The 13310-nt window shown below is 44.9% G+C and overlaps 1 protein-coding gene across 4 annotated transcripts in view; it reads right to left on the bottom strand.

Moving 5' to 3' along the window:
• MATN2 (matrilin 2) overlaps nucleotides 1–13310 on the bottom strand; it is a 136497-nt gene that overhangs the window by 560 nt on the left and 122627 nt on the right. For 2 of the 4 annotated variants that reach the window (XM_043601445.1, XM_043601444.1), the window contains exons 13-18: nucleotides 11074–11196; nucleotides 7212–7625; nucleotides 4215–4367; nucleotides 2883–2954; nucleotides 2399–2533; nucleotides 1921–2019 (exon numbers count right to left, since the gene is read on the bottom strand). In XM_043601445.1, the coding sequence (XP_043457380.1) occupies nucleotides 1921–2019; nucleotides 2399–2533; nucleotides 2883–2954; nucleotides 4215–4367; nucleotides 7212–7625; nucleotides 11074–11196 (996 nt within the window). The remainder of the gene's footprint in view (nucleotides 1–1920; nucleotides 2020–2398; nucleotides 2534–2882; nucleotides 2955–4214; nucleotides 4368–7211; nucleotides 7626–11073; nucleotides 11197–13310) is intronic. The other 2 variants (XM_043601447.1, XM_043601446.1) reach the window with 1 other exon arrangement.

The raw sequence follows: 13310 nt of genomic DNA, 5'->3' as shown, positions 1-13310 counted from the left end.
GTAAATCTCAAATTAAGGAAGAGGAATCTGAATTGCCTGTTTTTATTTGCATTCAAATACAAACTTGATTTATCTACATAAAAATTTGTCCTGAAAAATAAAAATTTTTCCACTTCTGTTAAGTTTTTTTTTTAATTTTTTTAAAGCTCATTCATTTTTAGAGAGCGACAGAGCATGAGTGGGGGAGGGGCAAAGAGAGAGGGAGACACAGAATCCGAAGCAGGCTCCATGCTCTGACAGCACAGAGCCCAACACGGGGCTCAAACCCATGGACCATGAGATCATGACCTGAGCCAATGTTGGATGCTTAACCAACTGAGCCCCCCAGGTGCCCCTCTGTTAAGAATTTTTAAACTCTGACTTGAAGGTTTTCATTTAACACATGCTATCAACACTATAAATCTCTTTTGGGTTAAATGTTTCTTTAACGTCAAAGCCAGAGAGTTCAGTTTAAATTATTTTAGAAAAATGTTTAATTCTACTCACATCTGTGTGCTTGTAAAGTAGTTTGCCATAGCACACCTTTGGGAGCCAGAGTGATAATGTTGGGAATGTGAAGAGAAGGATGAGGCCTTAGTAAGTAATGTCAGGAAAGAAAAGAGATTAGGGAGTTTTCACCCATGATGCCAGATACAGCGAAAAGGTACCAGCCTTGAAGTCTTAAGACCTATGCTCTTTTTTTTTTTTAATCTAATGTTTATTTTTGAGAGAGAGAGAGAATGTGAACAGGGGAGGGGCAGAGAGAGAAGGAGACACAGAATCAGAAGCAGGCTCCAGGCTCTGAGCTATCAGCACAGAGCCCGATGTGGGGCTCAACTCAAGCACAGCGAGATCATGACCTGAGCCGAAATGGACGCTTAACCGACTGTGCCACCCAGGGACCCCTATGCTCTTTTATATGTAACTTCCTTAGTCACTTCTGAAACACCCTCAGAAGTGGGGTGGGAAAAGGCAGAGGAGAGGGGCATTAGAACAAGCATTTGTCTTCACGTAAGCTCCTTAATCCCCTCCACCCATCCCCTTGGTGACAGAGTGAGAGCCTGGATTCATCACCCACATTAACCACTGTCAGGTTGTTTTACTTGAGGGAGCATATTTCCAGCTTTCAGAAAGGGAATTGCTACATCTGTTCCTTATTATATCAACCCATTGGCACAGAGATAGTTCAGGATTCAACCATTTCCCTATAGGCTAATTGATGCATGTGGAGATAGACATCAGCCAGCTTTAGTAAGCTTACTGTAATTTGAAGTTCAGAGCAGCTGGCAGTATAAAAACACTGAATCCTCATTTCTCCATTATCTCAAAGCATTCCTTTTATTTGTAATAATTGGTTTAATGAATCATTGGACCCTGCTGTTCCCTTGATAGCATGTTTCATCTTAGAGTGCTGATATAAAAGATCTCTGCTGCCAAACAAACAAACAAAAAACCCTAGTCTTCTAGCAACTACACACTGACCAACTGTGGCTGCAGTATGGCTTGGGGCCAAAGGAAAGGTCTGGAGTTTAGATGGAGTTTGAAATCTCTTCAGTCCACATTCTTTGCCTGTACTTACAGTACCTTTGATGCACATCAGACCCAGTACATTTCCTTTTCCTCCCAGCAGAGAGGCAGTTAAATTTTCAGTCTTTTTTCTCTTTACTTTGCAGACTTTTACTTTCCTGGCAGACTGGCCTTCCTGCTAAACCCCTAGAACAGCAGATAGCAACTACATGCTTGACCCTGGCCACGAAGCTTGGCTTGCCCTTGGCTCTCAAACACCTATCAGGTTGCTTAAGTAAAAAAGCCTTTCTGGGAGTTCACTACTCTTGACTTCATGGAAATAGCTTCATTTGATATACACCCACAGATAGTATTTGTGAAGTTTGGTAAGATTCTTTGCATTGCACGTAGAAGCATAATACTAGAAAAGGATATAGCGTTGTGTTAACTTTCTCACTTCTTCATTTGCAAGGTTCTGGAACATTATTAGGTTTTCACATTTGCATTGATCGTGTTTTTCTTCCAAAGGACTTCCTGAGAAAGCACACGGAAAGTGTTCACTCACCTCTATAACCCACCAGGCTTCCCAGATGCATAATAATAGGACTGAATCAGCATACGGAAGAAACCAAAATGAAGGAACTGTTCAACTTTTTCCGCACAGCCAAATCCAGTAAATACCAGGAAAGGGCCGTGTACACTTCCAACACTGCCTTTCGTGTGGATTGCAGGGAAGGCTGCCCCAGTTTCTTTCAGTTAATTTTTTTTGAGTTCTCATTTCACTTAAGCTGTTCTCTTATCCTCTATCCTGGTTCCTCCTCCCTCCTTACTTTTCCTCCTCTCAGCTGAGTTTGTTGGCAAGCTAAGAGGCTGGTATCACGTTCTCTTCTAGTAATACTGTATTTGGAATTACCTGAAGATTTTGTTGAATGGAAAAGCTTTTGTGTGGACCGTGAAACACTGTCTTCTTCAAACAGATATCGGTGTTGCACTGCAAAATTAGAACAGGAAAGTAGGTCTCGGATATTTATGGTGACTGGCTCAGATTCTGTAAAGAGAAACAAAACTGAAGTCAAACCTGCTTACCACGGTTGTGGTTCTAAGACAGCCATCAGCTGTCTCAGTAAGGTACTTGATGTTCCTAGCATGTAGTACACGGCTTTACTTTGGGGACATACTGTGGCAAAAGACTCAGCAGAGAGGCTATTACCAAATAGGGCTTAAAGTGGAGAGTAAATATTTCCTATCTGACCAAGGGAAAAAAGCCATAGTTAACGTAATTCAAATCTTACTCACTTTCACTCCTTTACAACTTTTGTCTGAGGGTGGAAGCATCCACCAAAGGTTCTAGAAACACTGCTTTTTAAAATTTACCTATTGGCTTTTTAGGATTTTACCTGTTGGCTGGTGGGCCTTCTTTGGCAGTTCCCCTGCTGGGGAGTCCTGACTTCCGTCGGAGTCTTCCAGAGCTGAGAGGAAAAAGATGACCAACAGGAGTGACAGCTGTCTGCATGCATGTGTGCTCTTTAGGAAACTGGTCCCAGACCAGCTCCTTACCTACCAGCTGTAACCCAGGGGATTTTGGTTTTATTTGGTGATGCCAGTTTCAAGAAGCAATTGGTTCCCAGGGTAATCCAAGATCACTCTGGGGGTGTTCTCTAGTAAGAGAAACCTGGACCCCTCAAGTGCATCTTCCTTAAGAATGCCTCCAAAAATGTCATGTCTACAAGGTGGGTGGGGAAGAAACTTAAAGTTGTCCAAGGACTAAGCTCTAGTGGCAAAGGCTCCACTGAACATTCCAGTTTGAACTAAACAGCCTAGAGGTGAAATCAAATCTACTCGCATCAGAAATTGGAAAGGCCTGGGGTGCCTGAGTGGCTCAGTCGGTTAAGCGTCCGACTTTGGCTCAGATCATGAACTCATGGTTCGTGGGTTCGAGCCCTGTGTCGGGCTCTGTGCTGACAGCTCAGAGCCTGGAGCCTGCTTCAGATTCTGTGTCTCCCTCTCTCTCTGCCCCTCCCCCACTCACACTCTGTCTTTCTCTCTCTCAAAAATAAATAAACATCTAAAAAAATTAAAAAACAAAAGAAGAAATTTGAAAGGCCTTTCCCCCCTGGGTCCCCCTTCATCTCGTTGTTCTTTCCTTTAGAGGAGTGAAACACATGATTTCGCTTGGGATTTTACTGGTGACTGAACCTGGGACATAAGTAGGGGAGCTGGGCAGAGCTGCTATAGAGAAGCTTCCTGCCCCAGGAGTGCAGTGGAGATAAGCAGAGGGAGCTCTTGGACATAACGGAATCTACATTCTGTAAATAGGAGTGCTCCGTGCAGGAAGGCATTCTTTAAAAATTTGAAATATGAACCCCTTTCCACTCCATCATAGGCATATCCTGAAATTGCGCATCAGCTCTCTGATGTGTATAATGGTTGTTTCGTAGTTAAATGATCATTTCTGTGGGGGTTTTCTGGGGATTAAGTATACTGGTGTGTCAAAAGATTTATCATACTGCTCAGCATGCAGCAAGCACTCATCAATTCTAGCTGTTCCTTTTGTCCTCTCTCTCTCCCGTTCCCCTTTTTGTGCTTAGCGTTTCCAGGCATTACTGGCCCTGAACACCAGGGAGGCACTTTTTTAAGCACTTTGAAGGAAGAGGTTGAGAATTTCTCATTCAGGGGTCCATGCCGTCCTGTGTGATGTGAGGACCTCTCCTATAGGTAAGCGATAGTACCTTCACATATGCCTTTCTTTAGTTTTTCACTTATCTCTCCCATCGTACTGAAGTCTTCGGCATAGAAGAGATGCTTGTCCGTGGGCTCAGAGGCAATCTCTTGTAGTTCTTCCTCAATAGCTTTTCCTACCCCGACAGCATACATAGTTATACCTAAGTTGCAGAGCAAATTAAGAACAAGGTAGTTAGAGCTGTGCTCCCGGGGTCTGGAAGTTGTCTGTACGGCACCCAGAGCCAGGTGGGGATTAAGTGGTGTGACTTGAGGGGTCCATGTCCCCCTCCCTTTGTTTCTCCACCATTTCTGTTTTGGCCCTACGGAAAACAATGAGGGGTTTCCAAGAGGGAGGAAGGTGAAACCTCTAAGGGAAATTGGGAGCTAGACCACCAACCTGTTGCTCACCTCAGGGCAAGGTCATTTAACAAACCTTCAGCTTCTGCCTGAATTAGCCTTAGGGATAGAGTAGAAAAAAGCACTATCTTATGGCTTACTAAATGGGAATCTCTTCGGGGAGAATTCTAAGAAACAGGTCAATTTATGACCTTCTAACCTAGATTCTACTTCTCCAAGGTACAGGACAGGATCCTTAAAGGAGGGGGTGGGAGGGCGGGGCAGGGAAAGCTGCTCTCCACTCACATCTCTTGGAAGGACAAAGCCTTATGAGGGGTGCTAAACTGAAAAGGGAAATCTGCAGACCAGTGGAAATCCCCAAAGTGTGAAAGAAAGAACAAACCCAAGTACCAACCTTAGATTTCAACAGGGACATGAAATTGCTCCAAAAGCTTTTCTAAACAACAGAAACCACTAGACTGCCTTCCTCCATAGGTGCTTCACTTGAAAGTAAAACATGGTAAGAACTTAAATTCTGCCTGATTTTCAACATTTTTTTAGCACTGATATCTTGCTCTGGTTAATTCATTAGGCTAGATTTTTTAATTTTAAATACACATAAAAATGGCTCGTTAAGCCAAGGGGAAAGAGTTATGTCTTGTTCTAAGTCTGTATAAGGTCAATAGGCGAGTTCAACATATTTGTCCAGGAGCCCAGTGACCTGATCAAACTCCCTAAAAAGGAGAACTACTATTTTAAGATTATATTAGCTATGCATAGGAATAATTAAAGTCATCAGAGGATGTCACTTCAGGTAAATCTTGTTGGTTAAAAAGTTTTTTTAATGTTTATTTTTGAGAGAGAGAGACATAGCGTGATCTGGGGAGGGGCAGAGAGAAAGGGAGACGCAGAATCTGAAGCAGGCTCCAGGCTCTGAGCTGTCAGCACAGAGCCCGATGCGGGGCTTGAACCCACGAACCATGAAATCAGGACCTGAGATGAAGTCTGATGCTTAACTGACTGAGCCACCTAGGCGCCCCATATCTTGTTGATTTTAGAACCAAATTTCACCTACCACTTACCTGTCTTTGGGTGATTTGTGGAAATTTAAGTAGGGGAAAGAGTAAGGTAGATGGGTCTTAATGGGACAAATAACAGGGCTAACCACTGTCTTTGGAAACAAGATGCTTCCCCGTGTGCGCTTTAAAAATGCAGGGTAGAGGTGGGGCACCTGGTCGTGCGGCAGATTCAGCATCCAACTCTTGATCTCAGCTGGCGTCAGGATCTCACAGTTCATGAGTTCGAGCCCCGCATCAGGCTCTGCGCTGTTTGGGATTTTGTCTCTCCTTTCTCTGCCCCTTCCCCCACTTGTTCTCTCTCTCAAAATAAAGAAATAAACTTAAAAAATGCAGGCTAGTGGGGTTCATGGGTTTGACATGAGCTCTAGCAAGCTAGTCTGGAAGCAGAGGAACTGAGTATGAGCAGCCAGTTTCACAGTCCACTCAGATGATTTAGAACAGGACACTTTTTGTGGCTACTATTCTATTGGGCTAGAGGAAAAGGAGTCAATGTTCTATTCTTGGACAATAGAAAGAGGAGGTACAATACCAATAAAATGGCCTCCTTCACAAAGCGTCGTTGAATGTCAGTGTGAGCCAGCCTTTCTGTGGGGAGGAATGGAGTTCACTAACGGGATTGCTAGTACTTTCTCTCCTTGTTCATGGACTCAGATTAGTCACACATGTCCTATGTGCCGTGCCTGGTCAGGGAATGGCTCCGTAAAGTCTTAGGCGAAGGCCTGGTCTGCACACCCTTTCCCCCCTTATAGGACTTGTTAAAGCAATGTACCCTCAACAAGTTCTTAAAGAAAGTGGCTTTCAAGCAAACTGCTGCAAAGTCTCAAGTTTCCTCATCTCCCTGAGGAATCCAGTCACTTCACCTTATGCTACCTCTCCCGACCATCCTAGCTTTCGGGTTTCCTTTTCGGAAGGCCGTATTCCTCTGCCATACTTCACATCTCTGCACAACTCACGTGAGCTCAAGCCCCGTCTCCCCCACCTTAGGCACTGTGCTTGTATGGCTGTGCTTGCCTGAAGAAGAGCCTAGAGTGGTAATCTCTTCCAACATTTTGATTTTCTCAGAAGCTAACCTTTGCCTCCTACAAACACAAGAGTGTTTGCTATCAGAAGGCTATTGTGCTTTCAGAGTTCACCTGAAGCACTGGTTTAAAAAAAAAAAAAAAGTATCAGCAAAAGTTCCTCCCACCAGGAATCTATTTTTACCGAACTCTTGAGGTGATTCTAAAGCCACCAGACCAGTGTTTGGAAACGGTCATATATCTATCTGCGGTTAAACAGCACGTGCAGACTCGCTTCTCTCCCCTGGAGGTCACACACTGGGAAATCGCAGTTGGTGACTACTCAGGCGTGTTTGGTGTCTAGACTAACAGCACAGCCCGCAAGACGCCCGCCTCCCAAGTCCTGGACGCCCGCGGGCTCCCTTTACAGCCTCTAGGTGGCAGTGCAGCACAGGTGAATGAGCACTTGCCGCGAAGCCTCTCCCAGTGCTCAGAGGCCCTCACTCCTGTCACCCACCACCCTTTGACCACCCGGTGAGTTTAAGAAACCCGAACCTGAAGTGATGTAAGCCACACCTCCATCCCTTATTACCGTTGGCCTGGGCTTTACTGGCCCATTCCGAGACGTCATCTTGAGCCCGTCCATCTGTGAACACGATGGCCACTCTGGGCACCCGTGCGGAGAGAGGTCTGGCCCCTTCTACTTGGGTAAAACTTCTCTCAAACATGTGTTTCAGGGCCAGCCCGGTCATAGAGCCCTTGCCCATGTATTTTATGTGGGCCACGGCTTTCTTCATGTCTTTGGCCGAGCTGAAGTTTCTCAGGGTAAACTCTGTGCGGACCTGCGTGGAATACTGGAGCAGTCCCACGCGAGCAGCTTTGGGGGAAATCGCCAAGGAATCTATAATGCCAGTGACAAACTGCTTCACAATCTCAAAATTCTCTTCTCCGAGGCTCTTGGATCCATCGATCACGAAGACCAGGTCAACTGGGCCTTCAGTGCATCCTGCAGGAAGGAGAGGAAAGGTGAGGTAGTTAAAGGGTCATGTAGAAGAAAACTACGCTGCAGTTGGAGGCTGAGCCACTTTGGAGAACTACCTTTGTTCTTCAGAAAGAACAAAAGCAGAGCCTGCTCCAAAAGCAGGCGGAAGGTGTGGGAGTCAGGAGCCATGATAATTTTCACATCTGCCTTCTCATGTGGCTTGTTAAATTGATAAAAAGAGTGTTTTTCGTAAGCAAAATCACACAACAGAGGCACAAATCGTCAGGGGAATCAGGTCCACACCGTACCCTGGGTCACTGACAGCCAAGTCTGGCAGGGACTGCGTCTAGAGTACTGTAGGGCCTGACAGCTTCCAAAAGATTCCTATAACTTCCCTCCAGGAGGGTGACATCACCCCAGTGCTGGCATTCTGACAGACGGCAGAGAAGGAAATCCTTAAATTCAGCTCAGCCATCATCTCTTCCAGGGAGTTCTCCCTAGGAACCCAGCTTGTATTACTCTCTGTGTACTCCTAATAACGGCTAATGTATTCAACGAAAATTGGCTTCTTGAGCACCTGCTTCACGCAAGGCAGCAGGCAGGATTGCAAGAGGGACCAAGGCAAAATCCCCCACATGAAAGTGCTTACAGTCCAGGGTAGTTGGTACAGTCCACACGGCACACTAGCTACCTGAGGATGTGTTGATCTCTCTGGTCTGCAAGTTCCTCCTCTGGTCTCACTTCTGTACCCCCACACCTGGCACGCAGCAGTTGTTCAATAAATGCTTGTTGGCAGATTAAATGACAGAGGTGGTGCCCATTGGGGAGCACACCTATAAGTAGCCTCCTGACCTATTCAAGCTGAAAAATGAATCATCACTGTGAATTCTCGATCTATATGGAAGCTATTCAGGCAACTCAGACGGTTGGCAGGAAAGCTCTACGTGACTACTAAAGCAATCTGGCCGTGGACAGACTTTGTTATTTAGGGCCGCATAAATCAAATTTACAGATCCTGAATGAATGATCTCATTTCAAACGGTCTACAGTATGTGATATAACATTCTCTTTTATATATCAAGCAGTTGTCTAATATTTGAAAGTAGAGCACAACAATAGAAACAATATAAACACGGACACACAAAAGCAAAATTATTTCTGGGCATGGGCCCAAATAATATGCAGTGTGTGGGGGGGGGGGGGCGCGCGCGTGTGCGTGTTGGGGGATTGAGTTCTCCTTTCCCATTAAGTTCTTGTCCCTATTATTTAACTTATTGATTGCTTATTAGTAAAAGAAGAAAGGACAGTTCAGAGCTTCATTTACATTCATAGCCTATTCTTGAATCGAAAGGAAGGAAGAAAAAAAGAAAGAAAAGAAAGGAAGGAAAGGAAAGGAAAGGGAAGGAAGGAAGGAAGAAAAAAGAAAGGAAGGAAGGAAGGAAGGAAGGAAGACTCTCAGGAGGCATGCACAGGGCTCTCTAGCAGACTGCAAAAAGACTGGAATAATTTTCCAGCAGTAGGTCTGTTTTCTCCCCTCCCCCACACACTCTTCTTAACGGAACAAAATCAGTACCTGCAGCCTCCATGCACAGAGGCACAGAAGGCTTCTCCAGGAAATAAGAACACTAGGTAGAGTGGAAGAGCACAAGGCAAGAAGTGCTAGATTTTTGCTTTCAGACCTGGGAAGAATGATAGCTCCCTTGCTGGCTACTCGTTTGCAGGATGGTCACTCCAACTGCAGCTGAGCATTTTCTTTTGGTAGTTAAGTCAAGGAGACTGCAATGGAGCTGTGATTTGCTTTCAGAACATAATTTTCACAGAGTTCCAGAATTTCAGGGTTGGACAAGACCGTTAAAGTCACTCGTGCAGCCCTCCTGTTGCTTGCATCTTTACAATATCCCTACCCAGCAGCCAGTTCAGCCCGGACCTGAACACCTTTCCTGATGGAGAAGTCATCACTTCACCATTGAAGCCCCATCTCTGGACATCTCTGCGGTTGATGATTACAAGAGCTGCCACTTGTCAAGCAATTAGTATGTGCCAGCACCGGGCTAAGAACCTTCGAATACCTGATCTCATTGATTTCTCATGACATTTCTGTGAGGTATTATCCTCATATTATAGCTGAAGAAACGGAGACTCAGAGAAGTTAAATAATTTGTCCAAGGTCACACGAGTACTAAGAATAGGGTCAAAGTCCAGGTCTGCCTGACTCAAAGCTCATGATCTTAACTAATCACACGGCTTCCCTGAAAGTGTCTCTGTCCTGCTTCTGGGCTGTAGTTTCTCTTCAGTGTTCTTTCTTTCCCTGGGGGTATGTTATAGATCATGAATGAAGTCACTGTCACTTTGGCATTTGAACGGTACCTTAGGTCTTTTTCTATAAAGATCCCGTTTCTTCCTTCATTTTTCACTTGACATCATACTGAATGAACATTGCCACTGTGATGGTTTCTAAATCTTGCTTGTCACTATCCTTTTTCTTTAAATATGTTTTCCTAAAAAATAATACATATACTGGAACTGAATTCAAACAGACATTACAAAAGGGTATATGTATATGTATATGTATATATGTATGTGTGTGTGTATCTATATCTCTATATTTACATAATACAAATAGAAGTGGAATTGCCTTTAAAATATTGCCAGAGGCCCCTGGGTGGCTCAGTCAGTTAAGTGTCCGACTCTTGGTTTCAGCTCAGGTCATGATCTCACAGCTTTGTGGGCTCTGCACTAACAGTGTGGAGCCTTCTTGGGAGTCTCTCTCTCCCTCTCTCTCTGGCCCTCCCCAACTTGTACTGTCTAACTTTAAATTAAAATAAAACATTGCCCAACTGCCCTCCTAAATGTTGGTACCAATTCAGACACCCAGTTGATAACTTTATGACTGCCTATTACACTAGACCTTTGTCAACATAAGGACTCATCAACCTTTCTGATCTCTGTAATAGGTAAGAAAAAAAAGGTATCATAGCTTTAATCTATCACTATACATCAGCTCTTTTTTAAAAATGGTTTTTATGTTTTATGTTGTGTTTAGAAAGGTCTTCTCTATTCTGAGATTATAAAATAATTTTCTTAAGATTTTTTTTCTGCTACCTTGGAGGGGTTTTTTTTGTTTTTGTTTTATTGGTTTTTTGTTTGTTTGTTTTTTAATGTTTAAACTTTGCTCTATCTCTCTCTTCCTAAAATGCAATGCCCAGAACTGAATGTCATTCCCTGGCACAGAGCAGAAGACAAGTCTTACCTCTTTGTTTCCAGATATTCTTATTCACCCTAAGATTGCTCTAGCCTTTTGGCTGATAGTGAACTTGCTGTCAACTAAAACCAAAAGTTTTTCCACAGGTGCTTTAGTTAAGCTCTATTATGAGACAAGCAGAGAGGTGAGGGATTTGTTTCCTGAAAATACTCCAAAGAGCAATTGCTCCCAAACCAAATTAAAGCAGAAATCCAAGTTCAGGTCACTTACTCTTGCACCGTCTTCCATCCTCAGCTAGAACAAATCCCTCTGAGCATTTGCAGATGTAGGAGTTGCCACGATTAACACAAATGTGTTCACAGCCGTGGTAGGTCGATTTGCAGATATCCTTCCCTGAGGGAAATGCAGAGAGTTGAGAAACCCCATCCGTGCAGGAATGAGCCGGACTGAATGGTCAAGTCAGGACAGATCACAGAAGGAATCCATTTTTAAAAAACCCATCCTTATTATAAAGGAGAATTAAGCCTTTTTATTAAGATTTTTTTTTAGTGTTTATTATTTATTTTTGAGAGAGACAGAGAGAGAGCACGAGCAGGGGAGGGGCAGAGAGAGAGGGAGACACAGAATCCAAAGCAGGCTCCAGGCCCTGAGCTGTCAGCACAGAGCCCGACGTGGGGCTCGAACCCACGAGCCGTGAGATCATGACCTGAGCTGAAGTCAGACGCTCAACCGACTGAGCCACCCAGGCATTCCTAGACCTTCTTCGTTTTAATACTCAGGACAGGGAGTGGAAAGGGAGGAGTTTCCTCTCAGAAAGCCCCAGCCCCCACAAGCCTGAATGGTAAGATGGGTGAGCGGGTGTCCTGTATTTCTTATTAATTTTTGGAATCATATGAAGTTGCTTTGGGTTTTGATTTTCCCAAGCTACTGATTTTTCCCCGTAGATATCCCAAACACCCCAGCCTTAATTAATGAGCATTTCTAATGTGTGAGGTACTTTAAACATTTCAGAGTAGTCACACCCTTCAAGCTTCACAACATCCTGTGAGGAGAGGAAAGCAGGCACAATTAGAGCTGTGTATACATGAAGAAACTCAGAAAATGTCGTGGAGTTGCCCGAGGTCAACAGGGCAAGTTGAGAGCATGGCTGAGACGGCTGTCCCCTGTGCACTCCTCCCCCATCACATGAAAGCCTGTGGCTCTTTTCTGTCATTAGCTCCCTAGAAAGAAAGCTTCCGGTAGAACAGGGTTAGTCACTCCAGATCCCCCCAGAAGTGGGAATGGGGGTGTCTGACCTAGTGACCAAATTCCAAGAAGTAGGCGTCATGCCTGGTGTACAAGTGTATAACCGCTCAACTTACTGAGCAAAAAACACGCTGCAGGAACAAATGGTGTCCGTGTGGACGCCTGCGTTTACAGAAATAAAATCATGAGCCAACAGTTTGGGCAGACACAAGGAGCACAGCCGTGGACGTGGTCCCCACAGTGCAGAGTGAAGGCAAGACAGGAGGGCGCAGGGAGGCCTGCAGACTTCCGCCAGGGTCCCAGGGCATCCCCGGACTCAGCCGTTCCAACAGAACTCTTGGTAAAGGTAGAAGCCCCTCTTCCCAGTGGAGGAATGAGGAACGTGGGCTCCACTCAACCCGGCTTTGCTGACATGTGGGACGCCCCCAGTGGTCTCAAGGGAGTCTGGGAGGAGATTCCCCCGAATCAACTTCAAAAGCAAATGCACTGATTTTGTCTTAACTAAAACAGAGCCATCCTGCCCATTGGAGCATAGTGTCACAAAAGCAAGACAGCTTCAAAAGTCCCCCAAATAGGGATTAGCAGCTCAGAATCTCACAGTGGAGAAAGATCCCTGCCCTGTGCTCTCCTAATGCCCACTCCACTGGGTGCATGTGTCTCCATCTGTCTCTCTCTGGATGCTGTGATGGTTCATTTTATTTGTCACCTTGTCTAGGCTATGGTGCCCAGCTATTTGGTCGAACACCAGTCTAGATGTTGCTGTGAAGGTATTTTTTAGATGAGATTAACATGTCAATCATTAGACTTTGAGTAAAGCACAATACGGTCCATAGAGCTGGCCTCATGCAACCATTTGGAGGCTTTAAAAGACAGAAAACTGGGGGAGCCTGGGTGACTCAGTCGGTTAAGCATCCAGCTCTTGGTTTCAGCTCAGGTCATGATCTCATGGTTCGTGAGTTTGAGCCCCGCATCAGGCTTTGTGTTGACAGCATGGAGCCTACTTGAGAATCTCTCTCTCTCTCTCTCTCTCTCTCTCTCTCTCTCTCTCTCTCTCTGCCCCTCCCCAGCTCTCTCACACACTCTCTCTCTCAAAATAAATAGTTTTTAACAAAAAAGAGAGAGAGAAAGAATACTGAATCCCTGTCACCTGTACCCCAAGGAAGAAGGAATTCTGCTTCCAGACTGCCTTTGGATAAAAGCTGCAGCATCAGTTCTTCCTAGGTCTCCAGTCTGCTACCCTGGATATCAGATTTTCTCTCTTT

Source organism: Prionailurus bengalensis, chromosome F2 (assembly GCF_016509475.1).
Source record: "Prionailurus bengalensis isolate Pbe53 chromosome F2, Fcat_Pben_1.1_paternal_pri, whole genome shotgun sequence".
Lineage (NCBI taxonomy): Eukaryota > Metazoa > Chordata > Mammalia > Carnivora > Felidae > Prionailurus > Prionailurus bengalensis.
Note: the sequence above shows the minus strand (reverse complement) of the source record. Positions and strands in the feature narration are given on the sequence as shown.